Here is a 21,400-nt window from a genome sequence, read left to right as displayed (position 1 = left end):
GCTGCTCCCCGCCGCCTGTTGCGCACACTCTGGGCGCGGGCGTGGAGGCCGGGCCTCGCCGCCAGCGGGGAGGCGCCGGCGGCACCGAAGCGGCGGGGCGCCGACCAGCGAGGCCCGAGCGGCGGCGGCGGCGGCGCGGGACCCCGCGGCGGGCGGACGGGCCGGGGCGGGGCGGGCGGGGCTCCGGAGGCGACGGGCGGCGCCGCGTCCCGCCCCTCGACCCCGCCCCACCCCGGTCCCGCCCCGCCGCCGCTGCGAGAAGGGCGGGGCTCGCACCACGACGTGTGACGAACGGTGTGCGTGCGTGCGCGGCGCCGCGGCGAGCTGCGCACGGCCCGGCGGGGACCCGGATCGGCGGCGCGGTGGGGCGCGGCGGCAGCGAGCGGCGGAGCCGGAGCAGCTGGAGCGGGGCCCGGGATTCCCGGGGGCCCACGGCCGCCATCACGGATTTCCTGTGGGACAAGCGCACTGGGCTGGCTGCGAGGACGGTGCGGCGCGGGGAGCGGCGCGGCGGGGCGGGGGTAGGCCGCGGCCTCCGTGGCTGGTGGGGGTGGCCCGGGACCGCGCGGGGCAGGCCCGGGCCGGCGGCTCCTCGCGGGGCCGCGGCCGCAGCCCGGCGGCCCGGGCGTTTCCGGGGGGGGTGGGGAGCGCAGGCGGGGCCGGCCGGGCCGGATGGCCTGAGGGGGCCGCGGCTGGGCCCTGTGGCACCGGAGCGGGCGGTTCCCCACCCGCCGCCCCTTTCCTCAGCCCCGCTCTCTCCCGGTGTCCGGGCCCCGTCCTTCGCTTCGCGGCCGGGTCCCGGTGCTTCCATTTTTGGCGCTCAGCGCGGCCCCGTTCACGGTGGAGGCCCCGCCCGGTGGCCGCGGAGCAGGGCAGCGAGCGCGGCCGCCATCATCGTCCCCAAACCGGTTTCAGACCTGCTGCGAAACGCCCCGGTGCGGGCTTTGCGTGCTTCTAAAGAGGGTGCCCGGCCTTGGCGGGCCGCCAGCGTCGCCTTCGTATGCTGCCTTTAATTAGAGGCTAGAAGCGGTGGCTGGTGCGGCGCTCGGCGCCCGTCGTGGGCACAGCGAGACCCGGCTGCGGAGTCACCGAACCGGGGGGAGCCGTGAGCGGACTCGCAGAGTGTGGCCTTGTTCTGGATGGTGACACTTGCTTGGGTGTAACGACCCTGTGTTCCCAGGTCACCGCATCACCGGGGGCGATTTTGGCTTTTGATAGCCCTGCTTCTAATGTCAGCGTAGGTGTGGGTGTGGGAAGGCAGCCGGGTGCGTGAGTGTACCTTTTGGGGGGAAAAAATCACCGGTGGGAGGCCTGTGGACAAAGGGAGCTCTAGCTTCTTGCCTGTGGAGACGAGGCAGACTGAGCTGCTCGATGCTTCGGAACCTAAATACATGCAAGGGATGTCTTAGAGCTGTGGAGTGAGATCTGGCAATGGGAGCGGGGTCCTACAAACTAGCACTTCAGGGCTGGGACCTGGTGTGCCATCTTACCGAGGGATTTTGTCCTTTGCTCTTGACTCTCTCATCCCACCAGACAAGCAGAGATGAGCACTCCTCCTCTCTGAGGTAGGGCCTACAAGGCTTCATTAATGCCTCTGCACATGGAAAGGGTGGTTTTGCTCCCTGGATGCTCTAGGGCCCTTCCCGCTCGCAGTGGGAAGTGTAGGTGTTGCTTGTTTGGCAGTAAACCAGAGACATCTCTTCAGGAGCTGCCCGCTTAGGTGTCTCCAGCACTGTTGCGCAAGGACTTTGGGCCAAGCACCAGTGATATCCTGAGCTTCATTTCACCTTCCTTCAGTTTCTTTGGTGGTGCTTATCTCCTTCCTCGGGAGCATGTTAGGTTAAAGAGAGAAGGTGGGAGCCCTGAAGGTGCAAATGCTGCTTCTGGAGCTGTCGCCAGTAGAGATGAGCATGAAGAGGGGAAAGTAACCTGAAAAACAGAACCGCAGCAAGCACAGCCCGTGTGGGTGGTCGCATCCTTTCTCATATGGGTTTCTGGGATCTCTTTTAAGTTCGTCCCCTCCATCTCGGATCACCCCTGCACACTAAGACATGCTGCTGATTGCTTCCCCACCCTTGCCCTAGCAGTTCCTTGGCCACTGATGATCTGCACTGGTTTCTCTCCCTTGCAATTGCCTCATGTAGTCATCACTGTCTGTTGTCCCCATAGATGCCTCACTCTAGAAGGTACCGCTCATCCGAACGCAGCAGCCGAGGCAGCTATCATGAGCGCTACAGAAGTCGCAAACACAAGAGACGGCGGACACGGTCGCGATCGAGCAGCAGCGAGCGTGACCGTCGGCACCGTCGGGAAGACAGTTACCATGTTCGATCCAGGAGGTGAGTCTGGAGAGATGAGGCAGGACCTCAAACCCTGCAGTGCTTCTCCAGCTTGGCCAGAGGCAGATGTGGTCAGCCCAGCTTTTGGATGGCCTAGGCCCTGCTCTCTCGCATGCTCTGAGCTGTAACTTCCCCAGTGGTGTTCGTAATCGAATCCCCTCGGCTTGCTTCCCCCCTCCAGCTACGACGACCACTCAGGAGACAGGAGGGCCTATGACCGGCGTTACTGTGAGAGCTACCGGCGGAACGATTACAGCCGTGAGCGAGGGGAAGCCTACTATGAACCCGAGTACCATCATTCCTACGAGTACCGACGCTCTCGGGACCGCGAGGGCAGCTACCGGAGCTGCAAAAGCAGCCGGCGTAAGCACAGGCGGAGGCGGCGCCGCAGCCGGTCCTTTAGTCACTCCTCATCGGTGAGTATCCTGCTGTGCTAGGCCTCCCCTGTAACCTTTCTCTCCCAGGTGGCGAGCTGGGTAAGTAGAAAACTCACTTTCTAACGCTCTCTCGGACTCAGCTTGAGAAATGCGTAGAAAGCCTTTGATGCAGACAGCAGTTCCTGTCCACCATCCTGATGCGCCTCGGCAGTGGCTGCCCTGTGCCAGCCGGGCACAGGCGGCTCAGACCCTCTCTTAGTGTTGCCTGCTCAGAGGTGGGAGGAGGACAGGCGTGCCTTGTGAGGCTGGCGTGTCCCCCGGGGTGGTGCTGCAGTCCTCAGCTCCTTTATCCCTGCAGAGCACTGCTTTTGTTCGGTGATGCTCATTAAGAGCTGTCTAGGAACCCTAGCCAAGCAGTCTTTTGTGCAAGGTTTGTACAGCAAACGTTCAGCTGATCCTGGTCCCAGAGAGCTCTGTCTGCCTGCAGCAGGCAGCTTGGTCCCTGTGGTCCCTGGTTCAGGCCTCTGTTCAGTGGCAGGAAGCCCCTGTCGCTGAGGGTTAGGTCCTGCATCAGAGCAGGATCCTTCTGGGTGGGCCCAGCTGATGTGGGATGTCGTGCAAGGGGCTTTGCAAAGAAGTAGAGCTTGTGGACCAGTCAATTCAGGTGGAGGCAGCAACCATCACAGGCTCTTCCCAGCAGTGTCCCTGGCTTTCTCTTCTTGTCTGTTCTGCTGTTCACCTTCCACTTCTGTTAGACCCCAGACACGTTCTCTGCTCTGTGTGTGGAGCTCTCAGTGTTGTCTGGTCTGTTCTGGCTGTATGTCCAGGGATGGGATTGTGGGCTGGATTCAGGTCCCAAGTCTGCTGGCCGGTTGCTCCCAGATGTGGGGATACTTAGCTGAAGAACTGAAGGCAGGAATTTTCTCTTCTCTGGCATAAACCTCTTATCTGCCTCATCCCAGGCTGTCCCTATTCCCTGTTGGACCTCTGCTTCTCTCCTGGAAGTTAGTCCTTCCAGGATCAGCTTCTTTGGGGGAGGGTCTAGGAAGAAATGTTACATCTTCCCCCAGGCAGTCACTCGTAAATTCTCTCTGGTTTTGGATGGATCATTGTACCGAGAGTTGCTGCTGAAATCTCTGAATTCATCTTTTTCTGAGTGTTGGGGCTGGGGGAAGCTATGTGGGTGGTTGTTGGAATGGGGTGGGGAGTGCCTGTGTGGGGCAGCCTGGGCCTTTGCTTGTGCAGGACTTCCCAGCACCTGCCTTCTGCTGCCTTTCCTCAGTGGCTGCCGTGGGGCTGAAGTGAGCCTCTCCCCATGGCCACTGAGCGCCCGGCTGCAGAGTTGTGCTTCGGCGTGCTCTCTTGGCATTATCCAGGACCTGAAGGCCAGTGCCGTTCCTCTCTAAGCCCCCCCTAGGAGTGAGAGCAGCTGGCCCCTTCCACTGCCCCTCCGCTAGCCCTTGTTCTCACCGTCTCTGCTCTCACACTGGTTCGGGTGGGGCTGTTTGTAGGTTCTTTTTTTCTTTTTTTTCTTTTTTTTTTTTTTTTTTTTTGCTACAACAAAAAGCAAACTGTTTTTTTTCTTTTCTGAGCTAGTGTGTTGTATCTTGACATGTTCCCTTGCAATATCCCTATCGTTATATATTCCTCTGTGCCGTATGAATTGGCTGGGAATCTCCTCCTGCAACCCCTCCTCAAACAACCATGTGAATTTCCAAACCAACCAATGCGTGACGCTGGCTGCTGCGCTGGTTTGAAAATCTGATTGGTGAATGATGAATTCCCTGTCTGCCTGGGCCAGCAGCGGAGTCGACAGAGCAGCAGAAGGGCCAAGAGTGTGGAGGACGACGACGAGGGGCATCTGATCTATCGCGTCGGCGACTGGCTACAAGAAAGATGTACAGCCAAATCGTAACATAATTTAGCTCTCTAGTTAAGCTCCCATCGCAGTCGCAGATCTGTCTTATCTTTCTGTTTCATTTTATTTTCATTGTTTATTAAAGAGAAACCCTCTCCTTTTCCTTCCCCTTTTGTTAAAGCTACGTTTATATTTTGTATTGTTACTGAAGTGCCAGGGAACTAGGGCAGTTGCCTTGTGCAGCCGGTGTCAGCCTTCTGCTGCTCCGGTCTCTCAAGCTGTGTGCAGGTTAGGTGTTGCAATGCATTCTCCTCTGCCTTGTGTATGCGCTGCATCCAGGTCATGCTCACTCTCTCATCTTCCTTCCTCTCTTTCTCTCCCTCCCAGATGAGATTATTAGCACCTTAGGGGAAGGCACGTTTGGCAGAGTGGTGCAGTGCATTGATCACCGGAGGTACGTCTGCTCCTGGGACAGGCAGGGACGTGGTGGTGAGGGAAAAAGAGAGACCACAGCTGGTAATGGAGCCTTTCATGCTTAACGTGGGAGCCTGGGGATAAAAACAAGTCTCTTTGTTTCCAGTATTCCTCTGCTGGTCTGGGCACTCACCCTCTTGGGTTGCCTGTGTGTTGGAGAGGGGTCAGGGGGAGCCTCAGGGCTGTTTGTAGGGAGGGAAAAGGCGCTGCCTTGGTGGACACCCCTTAGTAACAGCCACCTTCCGGCTTGAGCAAGAGTGGTGGAAGGCTGTGCTGCACAGGATGAGACTGGTTCAAAAAGTTGTTTTTGCAGGGCACAGGCTCTGTGGCCCAGCTCAGGGGTGATCTTGCACTTTCTTCCTGTTTCTCCTCAGGGGTGGTGCACGTGTTGCTCTCAAAATCATTAAAAATGTAGAGAAATACAAAGAGGCTGCTCGACTGGAAATTAATGTGCTGGAGAAAATCAACGAGAAGGATCCTGAGAACACAAAGTGAGTGGGCACTTGGGGTTAAAATGGAAGGGCAAGCATCACAGCACAGTTGCAGGGATGAGATGAGAGAGGTGCTTGATGTTCTGTGACTGAATTTGTTTGTAGCTAGTTTTTGGAGGCATATTGGCTTGCTATGGGATACAGACTGAGCAAGGAAAGGAGGAGCCTGGTGCAGGGATGACATAGCCGAGTGGTGTGTGCAGATCTGTCCCAAATCAGAATTTTTCTCTCAGTCTTTGTGTCAGGATGTTTGACTGGTTTGATTACCATGGCCACATGTGCATCTCCTTCGAACTGCTGGGGCTCAGCACCTTTGATTTCCTGAAGGACAACAACTATCTGCCTTACCCCATCCACCAAGTACGGCACATGGCCTACCAGGTGTGCCAGGCTGTGAAATGTAAGTGTTCATTGCTCTTCTCTCTGCTGGTCCTTGACTGACCTGGAGAGCTGTGCAGCTCCCAACATCTGTGCCAGTTTTGCAACTGGTGGCCCAAAGCAGCGAGTTTTTGCTGCGGTGCCGCTGTGCCAGTTCTGAGACTGAGCCTTTCTGCCCCTCCAGTGGCGAATGCGTGCTTGGAATGAATCCCATTCCTGATTGTAATGTTTTCCAATGCACGTGGGCTGGCAATAGCTCAGGGCACTTCAGCATCCACCCCCTGCACATTCTGATGATCAATATGATGAATCTTTGTGCTTCTGCTGAAGCATCTTGGCCTGGACTAGCCTGGCTGTTTGCACCCAGTTCTAAATGTGGGCTAAACTGGTGCCAGTATAAGCAAACTGAACTAATGATGTTCGCTCTTTAGGTGGGTGCAGCCTCGCTTTGCTTCTGTTCCGTCACTCCGACTCTGTTTGTTTCCTCAGTTCTGCATGACAATAAACTCACTCACACTGACCTCAAGCCGGAAAACATCCTTTTCGTGAACTCTGACTACGAACTCTCCTATAACCTGGAGAAGGTAACAGCACTGCTTTGTGTTAGAGATCTTCTCTTGGTTTCTTGGTATCCCAGACCTTATCAGCAGGTGGGAGGAGTTGGAACGTGGCCCCAGGAGACACGGGGTTGACCAACTACATTCATGCACTTGTTCAGGGCCTATGTCTTGGCTTGGACCGCCTGTGTAGTCTATAAGTAAGGCTGTAGGGACCACAGGCTTACCTGTCTGATGGTGAGAGTTTGTTTGGGGGCTGTGTCAGCCCTAATGTACCCTCTGAAGCCTTCCCATCCCTTGGCACCCTGTGGCAAAGTCTTGGCTGTGTAAGGAAGGGGCTAAGTCCACATCTCGAAACTCTTGAGTAACTAATACCATTCTCCCTCACAAAGAAGCGGGATGAGCGGAGTGTGAAGAGCACAGCCATCAGAGTGGTGGACTTTGGCAGTGCCACGTTTGATCATGAGCATCACAGCACAATTGTCTCTACCAGACATTACCGGGCCCCAGAAGTCATACTGGGTACGTACCGCTTGGTCTTTCTGCAGAGGCAGGCATTCGCCTTGAGGGCACTGGTTGCTGCCTGCTGGATTAAGGAGCATTTTGTCTCCACATGATTCAGTAGCTGTCCTGGGTTTTCCCTGGGAGATAAGAAGTGCTTTATTTAACATGCTCTACAGTGCTATTTTCTGGGAGGGCCAACAACTTCTAAGTTGGTGTTTTGGCATTGCTACCAGCTGGGCAGTATATTGCCACCAGCATATTGGGAGCATGGCTGGAATAGGAATTGTTTTCCCAGTTGTTTGTTTTTAAAAGGGAGAGGGATTTGGAATCTTAAGCCATAACTGGATCTTTTATTTAAAAAACATTGGGGTTTTTTGTTTGTTTTTTTTTTTGTAGAGCTTGGCTGGAGCCAGCCCTGTGATGTGTGGAGCATTGGCTGCATCATCTTTGAGTATTATGTGGGTTTCACCCTGTTTCAGGTGAGAACTGTATGCTGTATGGCTACCTCACAAGTGATGAAAGAGGATGCTGGCTGTTGCCCAGTACAGCCAGGAGCCTCTGGGACTGATGGGGGTTCCCTCCATCGCTACAGTCTTGTAGAGATGACCACGGTGTTGCTCAGCAAGGGGTTCTGAACGGGGGAATACCCAGGGCTGGAGGTTGAACAACTGGAATCTGTTACATGCCTTTCCTTTACATTTCTCTCTCTCAGACACATGACAACCGCGAGCACCTGGCTATGATGGAGAGGATCTTGGGGCCAATTCCTTCTCGGATGATCCGGAAGACAAGGTGAGCAAGGCCAGCTGGGCACCGCAGGCTTGCCAGCTCTTCCCTGCTCCATGTGTAGCAGTTCTCTCTGAGGGATTGAGCTTGGAAGCTGCCTGCTGAGCCAGTTGCCCATGCTGCTGCAGTGTCCTGAGTAGCGTGCACTGCCAGGGCTGGTGCATTGCAAGACATTTTGTGCTTGAGTATAACTTGTTGTCATCTCTTACTGTGACAGGAAACAGAAATATTTCTACCATGGCCGCCTGGACTGGGATGAGAACACCTCTGCTGGCCGCTATGTGAGGGAAAACTGCAAGCCGCTGCGGGTAAGGCAGGGTGGGCAGGAGCACCCAGTTGCTTTATCCTTTTCTCATTGCAGAGTCTTATAGTGCCTGCCCCAGTTGTGAAGGTTCTTCCTGTGGGCAAGGTTGGGCCACCAAAAGGGTCAGACCGGTGTCTTCCCAAAGGAGCCATGGCTGTCCCAGACATAAACAGGAAGACTGCAGCAGCCTGAGCTTAATCTGAAATGGACGAGGAGGAGGAGGGCACGGAGACCTCAGGAAGTGCCTGGGAAAGATGGGGGGCGGTGAAAACTCAGCAGTTCCATGCTTGGTAAAGCAGCCCATAGCGCAGATCTAGGATGAGTGATGGTCTGAACAAGCCAGTCTTCCCACAGCTTAGCTGTTCAGCCCAGGGAATGTACTGTGACCGGGACAGGGTGCAGTGTCCTTGGCCCTAACATCTCCCTTTCATCTCCCCAGCGATACCTGACCTCTGAGGCTGAGGACCATCACCGCCTTTTTGACCTCATTGAGAGCATGCTGGAGTATGAGCCGTCAAAGCGCATCACCCTGGCCGAAGCCCTCAAGCACCCCTTCTTTGACATGTTGGAGATGGAGCCGAGCACAAAAATGTGGGACTCTAGCAGAGACATCAGCCGGTGACACCACAGGTGCCAGCCTGCCCTCAGATTCTAGCCCCCGTGGAGGCCTGTGTGATTTCTATTCAGACACTTGGTGCTTTTTTTTTTTTATACATGAGAAGAACTCCCTGAACACGTTTGTAAAGCTGTTAATATGTGAGATACTGTAAATAGCCCATATTCTATATTGGCCTCTGAGCACCATGGGCCCGACCTCCTGCTGTTGCTGCTGTCATTGTCGTGAGGTGAGAGGGCCTGTATGTCCATACTGTAAATACCTCTGTTCATGTGTTGCTTTGTCTCCTGTTCTCTCCTGCCCTCCTTGGTGTAAATACTCCAGGACTTGTAGCTCTCTGTAGCTTATCTGTTTCCTTGTAAGTTATGAAACTGGTGGGACTGCATGGGAATTATTTTTTGGATCAATGTCATAGCCCATCCCCACACCCAGAGTTTTATAAGAATTTTGTACAGTCTTTGTGAAAAATAAATATGAAGCAAATAAACCACCCAGTCTAGGTTTGGACCAGCAGCAGCCTCTCCTGGGGCTCTTCTGCTGGTCAGTTGTGCTCTTGGTGTGCAGTGGCTGTATGCTGCGCCCTGCAGAGGGAAGGCAGGCATATCCTCTTGTGGGATGAAAGGTATGTTGTGGTCCAGGAAACTTCAGTAATGAAGCCAGCTCTATCCACCGGCACCACTCCTCCCAAGCTTGGATACTGGCCTAGTATCTGAGCTTGCACTGGGTTAGGAGTTGCTTTTAGCCCTCTGAGGGCTGCAGCTGGACCTGAGCAGATTCAGGGGGGAGGCAGCAAAAGTCAGGCTGGACCTTTCATCATGCCCTGTGATCCATATTGAGGTGAGATCATCTCTCTCAGGTGAGAAAGGAGGACAGTGGGTACTTCAAGATACGTGCTCTCTTCAGTAGAGAAACTTCTCACTCCCTGGACAGGGTGGAGCGCTGGTGACCAGTGATGGCTGTTGGAAAATGGGTGTCCAGGTGCCCACATTCGGCTGTCAAACACATACCCCAGTGTCTGTCTGTGCCTTTTTGGCTCACCAGCTCTGCAGTGAGGCTGGGGCTTTGGCTTAGACTTTTCCATGGGAATTTCTGGGGATGTTTCAGACCTGATGGCAGCTCTGTGTAGGTGTTCTGCCAGCATGTCTGGGAGAGTCTCACTGGGATGGTGTCAGTAACAGAGCAGACACACTCGTGGTCTGTTCTGCAGGAGCTTATCGCTTTGCTGTGGCAGACTGTGTCCTGGCTCTGGCAGACTGTCATCATGCAGAAGGATAAAGGAAAAAGTCTGGCTTCACCTGGATTTAGCGTGTGGGAGTCTCAGGAGGGGTGACATAGAGTCATCTTTGTGAGCCTGTGATCCTAACTTAAAGATCTTGGTCTGGGAGCTTTCACCTGCCTCCTGCAGTATTGCTCGGCTAGGCAGCAGCCAGGCAGGTGGTGTGTGCTAGGGAACAAGAGCAGGGGAAGGCCATGTCCTGCTGCGTGTGTAGCTAGCCCCTGGGTGAGTCCGGAGGAGAATTAGATTGACCAAATAATACCTGTGGTCTGTCTCAGACTAAAAAAAAATAACTCCCGCTGGTGCCCAAAACCTGAATCCACAGCTTTTACCTTCCCAGCAGAGAGCACGGTTCAAGGTGCCAGCTGTCTGGGTTGAAGTGGGAGCTCACAGATTTGTGTGTAACTTTGTAAGTCTGTGTTCAGAGGCTAAAGACTATTTTTAGCAGAGAGGGGCAGTTGCTGCTAAGCACTGAGAGCTGGGATGGGAACTAGGAGCAGGTATGGATAGATGTCCTGTGCTGTTCTCAGGATGCTGAGGAATGCCTGTTTGGGAGGGGCTGTCGGTATGCTGTCCACATGCAGCTGGTAGTTGATGGAATTGGGGATCCCTGTAAATAACTGGTCGAGGAGACACAGAAGTTAAATTCCCTAAGCTGCTTGTTGTGCCATCAATTCTTGCCTGACTGTTTTACTTCCATGGAGTCTGCTGTACGGCTGGTTTGGGTGGGCTCGGTGAAACAGCTGCTCTGCTGACTGCCCCAAGGGTAAAGCCTGGGGGGTTCCTCGCAGTCTGGAGGCGAACAGTACCGCGGCCGACCTGGTAAGAGGTGGGAGCCCAGCTGAGGGGTTTGGATGTGAGGCCTCAGGGGGGGGCCTGCAGGAAGGGCCTGCTGTGTGGTAGGCCTGGCTGAACGGGAGCCATTGTTGGGTAGAGGAGCCGGCCCTGGGCGGGGGACCTGGAACCTGGGGGGGGTATGGGGGACATGGGGGCCCGGCCCTGGGATGGGACACCGGGAACCCGGGGGGACGCGATGGGGCCCGGGCGGCGGAGAGGCCTGGGCCCGGCCCGGCGTTGCCATAGGCCCGCTGTTGCCATGGGGACGCGCTCCCGGCGGGCACTGCGCTGGGCGGGGAGGTGGGGAAGGAAATGCGCCGACACGTGACTCTCGGACATGTGGCCGCATCACGTGCTCTCGGACACGGGCCGCATCCACCCGGCCCAGCCCCGCGCGTGCGCAGAGGCCCCCTGCAGTGGGGCTCCCCGGGGCCGTAGGCGGAGCTGGTGACGTCACGGGGCGGCGGCCAATCGGCGACGGGGGCTGAGGCGGTGGTGGTGGCGGCCCCACTCCCGCTCCCGGCCCGGCCATGGCCCAGCGCGGTGTCCCCGCGGTGCTCCCGGACAACCCCTTCCAGGTGCGTTCTCTCCAGGGGAGGGGTGGCGGCGGCAACGGCCCGGCCCCCGCGTCACACCGGCCGCGTCTCTTGCAGGACCCCGCGGCGGTGCAGCCGTGGCCCGGCTCCGAGCGCGCGGCGCTGGACGCCTACAACCCCTTCGAGAGCAGCGCGGTGAGGCGGGCGGGCGGGCGGCGGGGCCGCTTCCCGGCGGACGGGGCCGCTTCCCGCAACCAGCGGTGCCTCACTGTGCCCCTCTTCTTCCTGCAGCCGCTACCGCCGTACCAGGCCCCGTCGGCGGCTCCGCCGCCCCTGCCAGCGGCTGGTATGCCCCCGCCGCAGGCGGCCGCACAGCCCCCGCGGAAAGCCAGCCCCACGGAGCCCCGAAACTACGGCTCCTACGGCACGCAGGTAGCGGGGGGGGCGGCGGGAAGGCAGCTGCTGGGCCGCTGCGGGGTGGGCCGGGGGAGAAGGTGAGAGCCCCAGGGCCTGCGTTCTCCCCCCCTGCCTCACCCCGCAGGCCTCGGCGGCCGCCGCCACAGCTGAGCTGCTGAAGCGGCAGGAGGAGCTGAACCGGAAGGCGGAGGAGCTGGACCGGCGGGAGCGGGAGCTGCAGAATGCGGCCCTCGGTGGTGCCGCATGTGAGTGGCCTGTGGGGCAGGGGAGGGACGGCAGCCACCTTCCCCTCAGGCCCCCCTGCACGGGCACTGCTGCTCTCTCCTTCTCTCTGCAGCGAGGCTGAACAACTGGCCACCGCTGCCGTCCTTCTGCCCAGTGAAGCCTTGCTTCTACCAAGACATCCCGGTGGAGATCCCTGCTGACTTTCAGAAGACTGTTTCTACCATGTATTACCTCTGGATGGGTGAGTCCCTGGGGGAAACCTAAGGGCAGATCCTGCACGCGAGTGAACGCTGCTGCTCTGGAGAAGTTGCGATTAACGTGTGGTGCCCAGGTCTGGGGGGCTGAGCCCTTGGTGTGGGGAGCGGGGAGCCTTGCTCGGGTTGTCTGACCCACATCCTCTCTCTCAGCCAGCACCATTGCTCTCTTCCTGAATTTCTTGTCCTCGCTGGCCTGGTTCTGTGTGGAGCCCTCGTCCGGTTCCGGGTTCGGCCTCTCCATTCTATGGGCTCTCCTCTACACACCTTGCTCCTTTGTCTGCTGGTATAGGCCGATGTACAAAGCTTTCAGGTGTGTATCTGCTTGAGCTCCCAGGCCAGCAAAGCAGTGGGGTGGGGTGCATGGCTGGTGCTTGAAGCTGGGGAGACTGGGCTGCTCAGTTAAACAGGCCCTTGCCCCGAGTGCAGCACCAATGGTGTCTCAGCTCCTCATGGCCTTTGGCTCTGGGGGATAGGGTGATTCTGCACTGAGCTTTGTATTCTCCTTGTGTTCCCCACTTTAAGGAAGGTTTGAAAGTTCTCTTCTGTGGCCTAACCTCACCTATCTCTTTCTCCCAGGAGTGACAGTTCGTTCAACTTCTTTGTCTTCTTCTTCGTCTTCTTTGCCCAGAATGTGATGTATGTGCTGCAGGCGATTGGCATACCAAACTGGGGATTCAGGTGCGCGTTGTGCTGACCCCAGGGAACCCTAGCCGGCTAAGTACCCCAGAAAGGGAGGAGGCAGGTGGGGAAGAGGGAACCTGTGGGCAACCACCTCTTGTTTTGCAGTGGCTGGATATTGAGCCTGATAGCACTGCGGAAGAACACGGCTGTGGCTGTGATGATGATCCTGGTGTCTTTGTTTTTCACAGCAGTGGCTGTGTTGGGCATCATTATGCTGAAAAAGGTGAGTTTGGATTGAACCTCGGGGCCGGAGCACCCCTCTGGGAAGACAAGGTTGGGTTTTGGCAGGCATGGGGTCACAGCTCTGTTCACTGGGAGTCCAGAACGGGGCTGGTGCTCTGACCCTGAGCCTGCTGCTCTCTTCCAGATCCACTCTCTGTACCGCCGGACAGGCGCTAGCTTCCAGAAAGCGCAGGAGGAGTTTGCTGCGGGGGTCTTCTCCAACCAGGCAGTACGCACTGCGGCAGCCAACGCTGCTGCAGGTGCTGCCACCAATGCCTTCCGGGCACCCTAGCTGGGCGGGGGCCCCAGTTTCTCATCGCACGTGGGCTCTTTCTAAGGAAGAGGAAATCCAAATTGCATCTTCATTGGATCCCCGTGTGTCTGCATCAGCTGTCAGAGGCTGCCTCATCCCAGCTTGGAAGTGCTGGTGCCTGAATTGTCTGCTGCTCTAACCCCTTTCCTCACGGATGGAGGCTGTTCTGGTTTGTGCTGGTCCTGTACCCTCAGCGGACTGGGGAAGGAGTGGGATGGGAGGTGCTGTGGCCAAGCCTTGTGCCTGTCATCGCCCTCCCTTCCAGCACCAGCTGCTGGGGGCAGGTGCCTCCTCCAGACGTGTGACAGGGACCAGGACCGAAATGGCTGCTCACCTTCCCTGGGCTCTTCTGTTTCCCCACCTAGTGATGCCACTTGTGTGCCCTGGGGCATGAAGGTTCCCATTGTGCCCAGTCCCAGTGCGTGCAGGGGCTGGCTCTTCCCTGGAGGCTTTTGCCTGCCTTCCCTTTGGCATGGGACCTGATTCTCTGCCAAGAAAATTGTCCCCCTCTTCCCCCGGGGGCTTGCTCCAGTCGAGGGCTGACTCTGTCCCCAGGTTGCCGAGCTGGGAGGCAGCCCTACTCTGTTCCCTTTCCCTGTCCTCTCTCTTTCTCCTTTGCTGGGCTGAGCCTGCTCTGGGTGCAGGGATAAGGAGAGCAGCACTTGGAGATGCAGCAGTGGAGCAAGTGCTGCTGGTGGGGCTTCCTGCCTTCAGCCTGTGTGCCTGGCCACAGCCATCTGGGACTGGCACATGGTGGACCCTAAAGCTGGTCTGGGCACTGAGGAGGGATCCTGGTACCTCCTTGGCTCCCTCCTCACCTCTGGGGGGGGGGGGTGAACAGCTTCTCCCTTCCTCCTCTCCCCCTGCCCTGAGGGTCACTCCTCGCTGCCCCTGGCACTCTTCACCCTGAGCCTGTCCCTTCCCCAGGGCCTGAGCACTCCTCCCTTCTGGGGGGCTGAGCTGGTCCCTGTGTACAGCGCTGCCAGTATGTGCCCTGTGTCCCCGCTAGCCCCTGGTGTCCCTTGTCCCATGTGCCAGTGTCCTCGGGCATCCCTGGGCCTGGTGTCCCTGCAACGGGTCTCATGAGTTCTGCTTTGCTCCATCTCCTCTCTGATGCTCCTGTGTTTCTCCCTGCTGCTCCTGGGCCGTCTCCAGGCCCGCAGGGCTTGGGGGGCTCTGCCCAAGGACAGGGACTGCTCTGGGCCCCACTGCTCGTGCCTTCATCTGTGGGGGCCGGTGCAGGCAGCAGCTCCTGGCAGCTGCGGCGCTCTGCCCTGTCCCGCTGTGATGGGAGCTGACACTCGGTGATGGCAGTGGCTCCTGTTCCAGCCGTGGCAGTCTGTCCTGCCGCGGGGCAGCTCCTGCCGTGGCCTCCCGTGTGTTGCTGCGCCCGACGCCAAGCCGCCTTCAGGTTTTATTTAAGGAATAAATGAAGTTTCATTCACTCTGTGCCTCCGCTGTCTTTGCGCTGACAGACGGGTGCGGGGAGCGGCCGGTGAAGGGCGGCGGGGCGGGCCGGACTACAGCTCCCGGCGTGCCGCGCAGGGGCGGCCCCGGTGCGGGCGCGGCCCGAGCTGCCGCCGGGGTGCGGGCGGCGGCGGGAGCGTCCCCGGAGCTGCCCTGCGCCTCGGGCGCGCCCGTTCCGCCGCCCGCCTCCTGCCGCAGCCGCGGCCACCAAGCTGCGGCCCCGGCGGAGCGGGGATCCCCGGAGGCCGCCGCCGGGTGCTCGGCGGGGGCGGGGGGCGATGCTCGGCCGCGCTCGGCGCAGCATCCCGCCGCCCGGTCGTCCCCGCCAGCCGCTCCGCGCGGGGCCGGGGCTGGGGGGGGCGCGGGGCGGCGAGCCCGCCGGTAGCTGCCCGCCGGTGCCGGCCTGTGGCCGGGGGCGCTCCTAGCAGCGGTACCCCGGCCCCTGCGCCCGCGGAGGATGCTCCTGGGCGGCCCCCCGGCCCCCGCCCCCTGCCCCGCCCGCCGTCGCCTCCCGGCTCGCCCGCCGGCGGCCTGGCCCGGGCGCCGCGTCCCGGGCGGCGGCTCTCGGCCTCCGCAGGGCGGCATGATCCCCCGGCGGGGGTCCGGCGCTCGAGGGACGGCGAGAGAGGAGGAAGCCCCGGGGCCGCGCTGTGCCTGCGGCCTGGAGCTCTAGGCCGGCTCTCCGGCCGGGATGCGAAGGTACCGGTGAGGCCGGTTCCGTTCCCAGGACACCCCGCGGGGCTTCTGGCGGCCCCCGGTCCCCTGTGGCCGTGGGCGCTGCCCCGAGCAGCCCTCCCGGGGGGCAGGGAAGAGTCGCCGTCAGCATCCTCCGGGAGGCGAAAGGTGGAGCCCGGCCCGTTCCCGCAGAGCGTCCGTTCCTGCTTCCCCTGGGCCGGCCCTGTCCTGGCGCGGTGCCGCCGGCTGCCCCGGGGCTCCGGGGCTGGCTGCCCCTGCTTGCCACCCGGGGCAGCCATGCCCTCCCCCAGCGACTCTAGTCGCTCGCTGACTGGCCGCACATCTCGCAGCCTCACCCACCTCCATGTCCAGCGGACCTGGCTGCAGATCCTGCTGGTGCTGGGCTTCATCCAAGTCATCCTGGGCATCTTGATCGTCACCTTCAGCCTGGTGGCAGCCACCATCACGCCCTCCACCAAGATCCGGCACTCCTGCCCGTCCTGGGCTGGCTTCTCGGTGAGTCTGGGGCTGGGGCAGTGCGTGGAGGGGTCCTGCAGAGACCTGCTCTGCCGGGTCTGTACAGCTCCCTGGATGCTGAATTTGCTGCCGGTCCCAGGGGAGTGTAGCCCCGCTGCTCCCCCACCCTCTGCCTGTGGCTGCCGCAGTGCATTGTGGGACAATCCCAAGGGTTCCCCCAGGGTGACTCTGTGAGGGATGGGGACCCCCGGAGCGGTGCGAGGGGCTATCCAGGGTATGTGTTGAGGTCAGACACCTCTGGACAAACCCTGAGCAGGTTTGTGTAGCCACAGGCAGGGAGAGATGCATGGGGTGCTGCAGTGGCAACAGGGTGGGGGACCGGGTAGCCCTTCCTGCTCCCGTGCCAAGCTGCGTACGTGGGGTGAGGGCAGGACCCTGGCAGACCCTGCGTCCCCTGCGGCGACCCTGCGGCATGGATTCTGGCCTGGGTTCGCTGCCCGGCACAGAGCTGCCCGCAGTCCCCAGGCTCTCCAGTGCCCTGAATCAGCAGTTTCTCCCGGCTTGCGGCACTGGGACTGCCCCTATGGCCCTGCTGCTCCTGGGCCAGCTCCAGGCCCGCAGGGATTGGGGGGCTCTGCCCAAGGGCAGGGACTGCTCTGGGCCCCACTGCCTGGCACAGTCCCCTCCCCATCCTCACCCCCAGGCTTGTGTGTCTGCAGCTGGCGCTGTCTGGGCTCGTTGGCATCGTCTCCTGGAAGCGGCCGCTCACCCTGGTGGTAGGTGTTGGGGGGGAGCGACCCTCCACAGGCGCGGGTTGAGGATGGAGAGGGCAGCATGAGGGGGCCAAGCAGCCCCACGTGGCCCTGGACGTGCAGCCGCGTGCATTGGCTCCCTGCTCCGCAGCCCTGCCCGGCTGGCAGCCCCTCTCCTCCCTGCTGCAGATCACCTTCTTCACGCTGCTGTCGGTGCTAGGCGTCATGCTGAGCCTCGCTGGGTCCATCCTGTCCTGCCAGAATGCACAGCTGGTGAAGTCCCTGGAGGCCTGCGAGAGGGTGAGGCTGGCCAGGGGCTGCCGCAGTGCCCCCGTGTGCCTGGGCAACTGAGTGCACTTCGTCCCTGACTGCAGGGCTCCGGAGACATGGGGAGCTGTGGAGCAGGGGTCTGGTGGCTGGACATGTCAGTGGCTCTTGGGGGAGAGCACGGCATCCAGAGGTCCCTCACAGTGTTCCTTGTCCCCAGGAGAGGGACTCGTGTGTCTGCTGCCAGGCCCATTCAGAGCCCCCGCCCACATCCTGCAGCCAGCAGAGTGAGATGCTGACCATGTTCCCCAACCCCAACTGCCGGAGCATCCGTGTGGCGCTCAAGGTGGGGGACCTGGGGGCCAAGGGCTCCCTGGGGAGCGGCTGTGCACCCCACCATGCTCTGTGGGCATCCACAGCTCACCCCACTCCTCCCCAGGACCTCCTCTTCAGCGTCTGTGGCTTGACCGTCTTCTCCACCATCATCTGCACACTCTCTGCTGTTGTGTGCTGCATCCAGATCTTCTTCCTCGACATTGTCCATGTGGTGAGTCCCAGCCCTGGCCCAGGAGCAGATGGGGCTAGGGAGCAGTGCTCCCAGGCTGGGGGTCCCTGGGGTGCCAGGGCAGGACCTGGCCCCAGCCAGGTGTGGATTACAGCCCAGGATGTGCATCCCTTGCTGGATCTCTGGACAGGGGGTCCCAGCTCTCCCTCCTCTCCTCTCCCTGCAGCTGGTCCCCCAGCGCTCGAGCTCTGTGATGCTGGAATGCACGTCCCCCCCCCAACACTCTTCTGCAGAGCATGATGGACTTCGAGGAGTTTGTGCCCCCGGTGCCACCCCCCCCCTACTACCCGCCCGAGTACACCTGCAGCTCTGAGACCGATGCACAGAGGTACCTGGCTGGGAGTGAGGGTGGTGGAGCAGGGCCACCATGGTGCAGGAGCTGGGGGCCTGTTTGCCCCTGAGCAGGGCTTGTCCCACCTGATGTGGCTTTTCTGCTCTTGCCTCCACAGCATCACCTACAATGGCTCCATGGACAGCCCCGTGCCCCTCTACCCAACCGACTTCCCCCCTTCCTACGAGACCGTGATGGGGCTGCGGGGAGACAGCCAGGTGGGAGATGGGGCTGTGGGCAGGGAATGGCTAGGCAGGGCTGGGCTTCTGCTCTGCCTGCGCCCTGACCACGTCGTCCCACAGGCCACCCTGTTTGACTCGCAGCTGATGGACAGCTCGCACGCCTGCACCTGCGACCGCGTCCCCTCCATCGTGCTCAGCGGAGAAGGTGAGCGTGCCCCATCGGTGCACCTCAGGCTGCAGCATCAGTGGGATGGAAGGGGGACCAGCCTTTCCTGGCAGCTCTTCACTCACGTCCACTCCACTCCTTGCAGTGTCCATGGACAGCGGGTCCCTGATCATGTCCGAGATCATGGACATCCCTGGGGACAGCAGCCCCTCGGAGGACTCATGTCTGTTGGAGCTACAGGGCTCCATGCGCTCTGTCGACTACATCCTCTTCCGCTCCATCCAGCGCAGCCGTGCGGACTACTGCCTGAGTGTGGACTGCGTGCAGTGCAGCCACCATGCGCGCAGCCCCACGCTGGGCTTGCAGGGGCCCTTCGAGGAGATGCCCCAGCCCCGGGTGCGAGGGGAGCGCTCCTACTCCTGCTCCACAGCAGAGCCCAGCCACGACAGCATCTTGGTGGGGGGGGCTGTCACCCACAGCTGCAATCGCCTGGAGGGGCTGGCCCGCTGTGCTGGCCCCTGCTTCCCCGAGGTGCGGCTCAAGGAGAAGGGCTCACTGCAGGGGCGTGGGGGTGGCCGCTCTGCGGGGCCCGACACCGGGCGCCTCTGCCACCCACGGCGCAACAGCGAGACCTCCTGCCCCTCGTCCCCGGCCCCAGGGCTGAGCCAGCGCCCGCTCTTGAGGTCACACAGTGACCCTGGCATCCTGACGGCCAGCCATGCTGGTAGGTGACAATAGATGCTGGGATGGGGATGTGCGCGCGGCAGTGTCTGTCTGGTGCAGCCGGGATGCACTGCAGGTTTTGGCTGCGTTTCTCTGTGACCAGACGCGATTAGAGCTGGTCTGAGGTGCGCAGTTGTGCCAGGAGAACAGGGGGAGCAGGTGGGGTCTGCTGGGCTGGGAGGAGGGGGGTGCTGGGTGGGTTGCGCTGCCTGGGCTGGTGCTGGGGGTCCACACAGCAGTGTGGGGTGCTGCCAAAGCCTGAGCGCTCTTTTTGCTCCTAGCAGATTTCAGGGAAGTACTTTATACCAAAGCACTGGAGGATACCGTGTCCAACTCCTCTGCGGATACAGGTCAGAGCACTGGGATATACTGGGATATCCAAAGAGGTGGGGGAGTGTTTCTGTAGCCCTTTGGGGATTGGGCTCACCCCATTGCGGCTGGGATGATGGAGACCTGTGGTGGTACCACTCCCACCGGCTGTGGAGGGGAGACAGCAGGAATCCCAGGGGCTGCAGGGTCAGGTCCCGTCAGGAGCAGTGTCCTGGCATCTGACTGCAGTGTCTCTGCAGGGCTGTGCTCAGAGGCCTGCCTGCTCCGCCATTCGCACTGTGACTCCCCCCCACTGCTCCGGGCTGCCTCAACAGGGAAGAGCAAGCTGCTGCCCTCCAAGAAGGTGACGCAGCAGCTGTCGAAGACGACGACCCGCTCCCTGGGGGACCTCAAGGTCTGCCGGGGCACCCGTGGGCTGGTGGCCAGGTTCCTGCAGAGACCCAAGCGTAGCCCAGCAGCTGGTGTCGAGGTGCCCGGGCACAGCTCCCAGGGGCACAAGCAGGTGGGTGCCAGCAGCCATGGTGCCCCAGGGGACAGGGGCAGCTCCTCTTTCCCAGGGACCCCCATCCACACCCTCTCCTGCCCTGTGGTCTCTACCAGCACCTCCACACTGGTCCTTCCAGGGTCTCCGTCCCCCTGCCATGCACCCCATGGTGTCAGCACCCCAGCTGTAGGCAGGGGCTGCAGGCAGAGCCTCCTTCGTGTAGCACTGTCCTTGCCCAGCCCTTCTTGGCATGGCAGCCCCTTCCCCTCTGTCCCCACTGTAGCCGCAAGTGGGAAAATCGTGCATGTCACAAAGGCTTTGGCTTTGCCCCTGAGTCACCACAGCCTGGAGGCCATTGTTGGGACATCCCAGCCTCAGCTTATGGGAAGCTGGAGACCTTGCGCAGCCCCGGGAGGCCCCAGTATGAACGAGCCCATCCTTAATGACAGCATATGCGTGTGATGCACACTTCCGCCATCCCTCGCCACCTCTGTCCTCCTGCCCTGCGTGCCTGCCCGGCTGCCCCTGGTGCACCGGCTGTCTGGCAGGGCAGGTGAGGGCACGGTGCTGTGGTTAGGGGTGCCGTCCGTGCAGCTGCAGCTTGTCCCCATGGGGTTGCAGGTTCCCTGGAGTGCCTGGCCAGGAGCGGAGCAGCCCCACGAAAGCATCCACCTGCAGAGCTGCGGGGATCTGAGCTCCACCTCGTCCCTGCGACGGCTCCTGTCCACCCGCCGGCTGGAGCGCAGCCACCCGCGGAGCCTCAGTGGGACCTGCAAGGAGAGCGTTCTCTGACGACGCACCCCCACCTGTGACACAGCCTCCGTGGGGACCCTCCTGGTGCAGAGAGGGAGGGTCCTGCTCTGGGCCAGGGCCCTCGGACATTGCTTGGACATTGCTGCTGCTGGAGGGGCTGGGTCCTGCACTGCTGCCCTGGGGCCTCTTCTGGGCCCCTTCCCCAGGTGGGGCCAGGACAAGGGGCTGGTCCCCTGGGGTATCTGCTGGGGGGCTGAAACGGCCATGCCTGTCCCCCCCCTACTCTGTCCCCTGTGCCAGCCGTGCCTGTGCCCTGGGATGGCCGTGTCTGTCCCCTGCCCTGTCCCCTGTGCCGGCTGTGCCTCTACCCTGGGATGGCTGTGCCTGTCCCCCACCCTGTCCCCCCCCTGCGCTGGCCATGCCTGTCCCCTGTGCCAGCCGTGCCTGTCCTCTCTGCTGGCTGTGCCTGTCCCCTGCGCCAGCTGTGCCTGTGCCCTGTCCCGCCCCCCCACACCGGCCGTGCCCGGTCCCCTGTCCCTTGCCCTGACCGTGCCTGTCTCCCGCCCGGTCCCGCCACGGCCCGCGCCCGGCTGCGCCCGGGGACGCGTTGCGGGGCCGGTCCCGCGGCGCTCGCAGCCGCGCTGCCCCTCGCTAGAGACCGAATAAATGTGGTCGCCGCCCGCCCGGGGCCGTGGGGCCGGTGGCGCCGGGGGAAGGGGTGGGGCGGTGCGGTGCGGTGCGGTGCGGCTGGTCAGCTGATCGATCACGTGACCGGCGGGG

General features: G+C 60.9%; 2 protein-coding genes across 7 annotated transcripts; both read left to right on the top strand.

Annotated features, from left to right (window-relative positions):
- Positions 1–314: 314 nt before the first annotated feature.
- On the top strand, positions 315–14,892 carry LOC115346295 (dual specificity protein kinase CLK2). 6 transcript variants are annotated; one of them, XM_030026178.2, is made up of 20 exons: positions 315–488; positions 2,170–2,339; positions 2,521–2,755; positions 4,518–4,614; positions 4,962–5,028; positions 5,423–5,539; positions 5,773–5,939; positions 6,407–6,501; positions 6,867–6,996; positions 7,375–7,457; positions 7,691–7,770; positions 7,982–8,072; positions 11,451–11,528; positions 11,625–11,765; positions 11,875–11,995; positions 12,088–12,216; positions 12,383–12,542; positions 12,809–12,910; positions 13,019–13,136; positions 13,281–14,892. In XM_030026178.2, the coding sequence occupies exons 2-20, from the start codon at positions 2,170–2,172 to the stop codon at positions 13,425–13,427; spliced, it is 2,328 nt and encodes a 775-aa protein (XP_029882038.1). In that variant the 5' UTR covers positions 315–488; the 3' UTR covers positions 13,428–14,892. The 6 variants fall into 6 exon arrangements, with proteins under 6 accessions (XP_029882038.1, XP_040982339.1, XP_029882035.1 ...); XM_041126405.1 differs by lacking the exons at positions 11,451–11,528; positions 11,625–11,765; positions 11,875–11,995; ... (3 more) ...; positions 13,019–13,136; positions 13,281–14,892 and adding an exon at positions 8,508–9,171 and having other exon boundaries at positions 315–521; XM_030026175.2 differs by lacking the exons at positions 11,451–11,528; positions 11,625–11,765; positions 11,875–11,995; ... (3 more) ...; positions 13,019–13,136; positions 13,281–14,892 and adding an exon at positions 8,508–9,171 and having other exon boundaries at positions 316–488; positions 4,521–4,614.
- Positions 14,893–14,992: 100 nt separating this feature from the next.
- Positions 14,993–21,308, top strand: FAM189B (family with sequence similarity 189 member B). Its single transcript, XM_030026169.1, is given in 13 exon segments — positions 14,993–16,106; positions 16,787–16,843; positions 17,009–17,119; positions 17,307–17,432; positions 17,526–17,633; positions 17,818–17,862; positions 17,864–17,979; positions 18,101–18,200; positions 18,285–18,369; positions 18,476–19,054; positions 19,335–19,403; positions 19,623–19,885; positions 20,489–21,308. Coding segments are annotated over 13 exon segments (2,049 nt in total). The 5' UTR covers positions 14,993–15,887; the 3' UTR covers positions 20,660–21,308.
- The last annotated feature ends 92 nt before the right edge of the window (positions 21,309–21,400 follow it).

Source organism: Aquila chrysaetos, chromosome 9, assembly GCF_900496995.4.
Source record: "Aquila chrysaetos chrysaetos chromosome 9, bAquChr1.4, whole genome shotgun sequence".
NCBI lineage: Eukaryota > Metazoa > Chordata > Aves > Accipitriformes > Accipitridae > Aquila > Aquila chrysaetos.
This window is presented reverse-complemented; position numbering and strand designations above follow the sequence as displayed.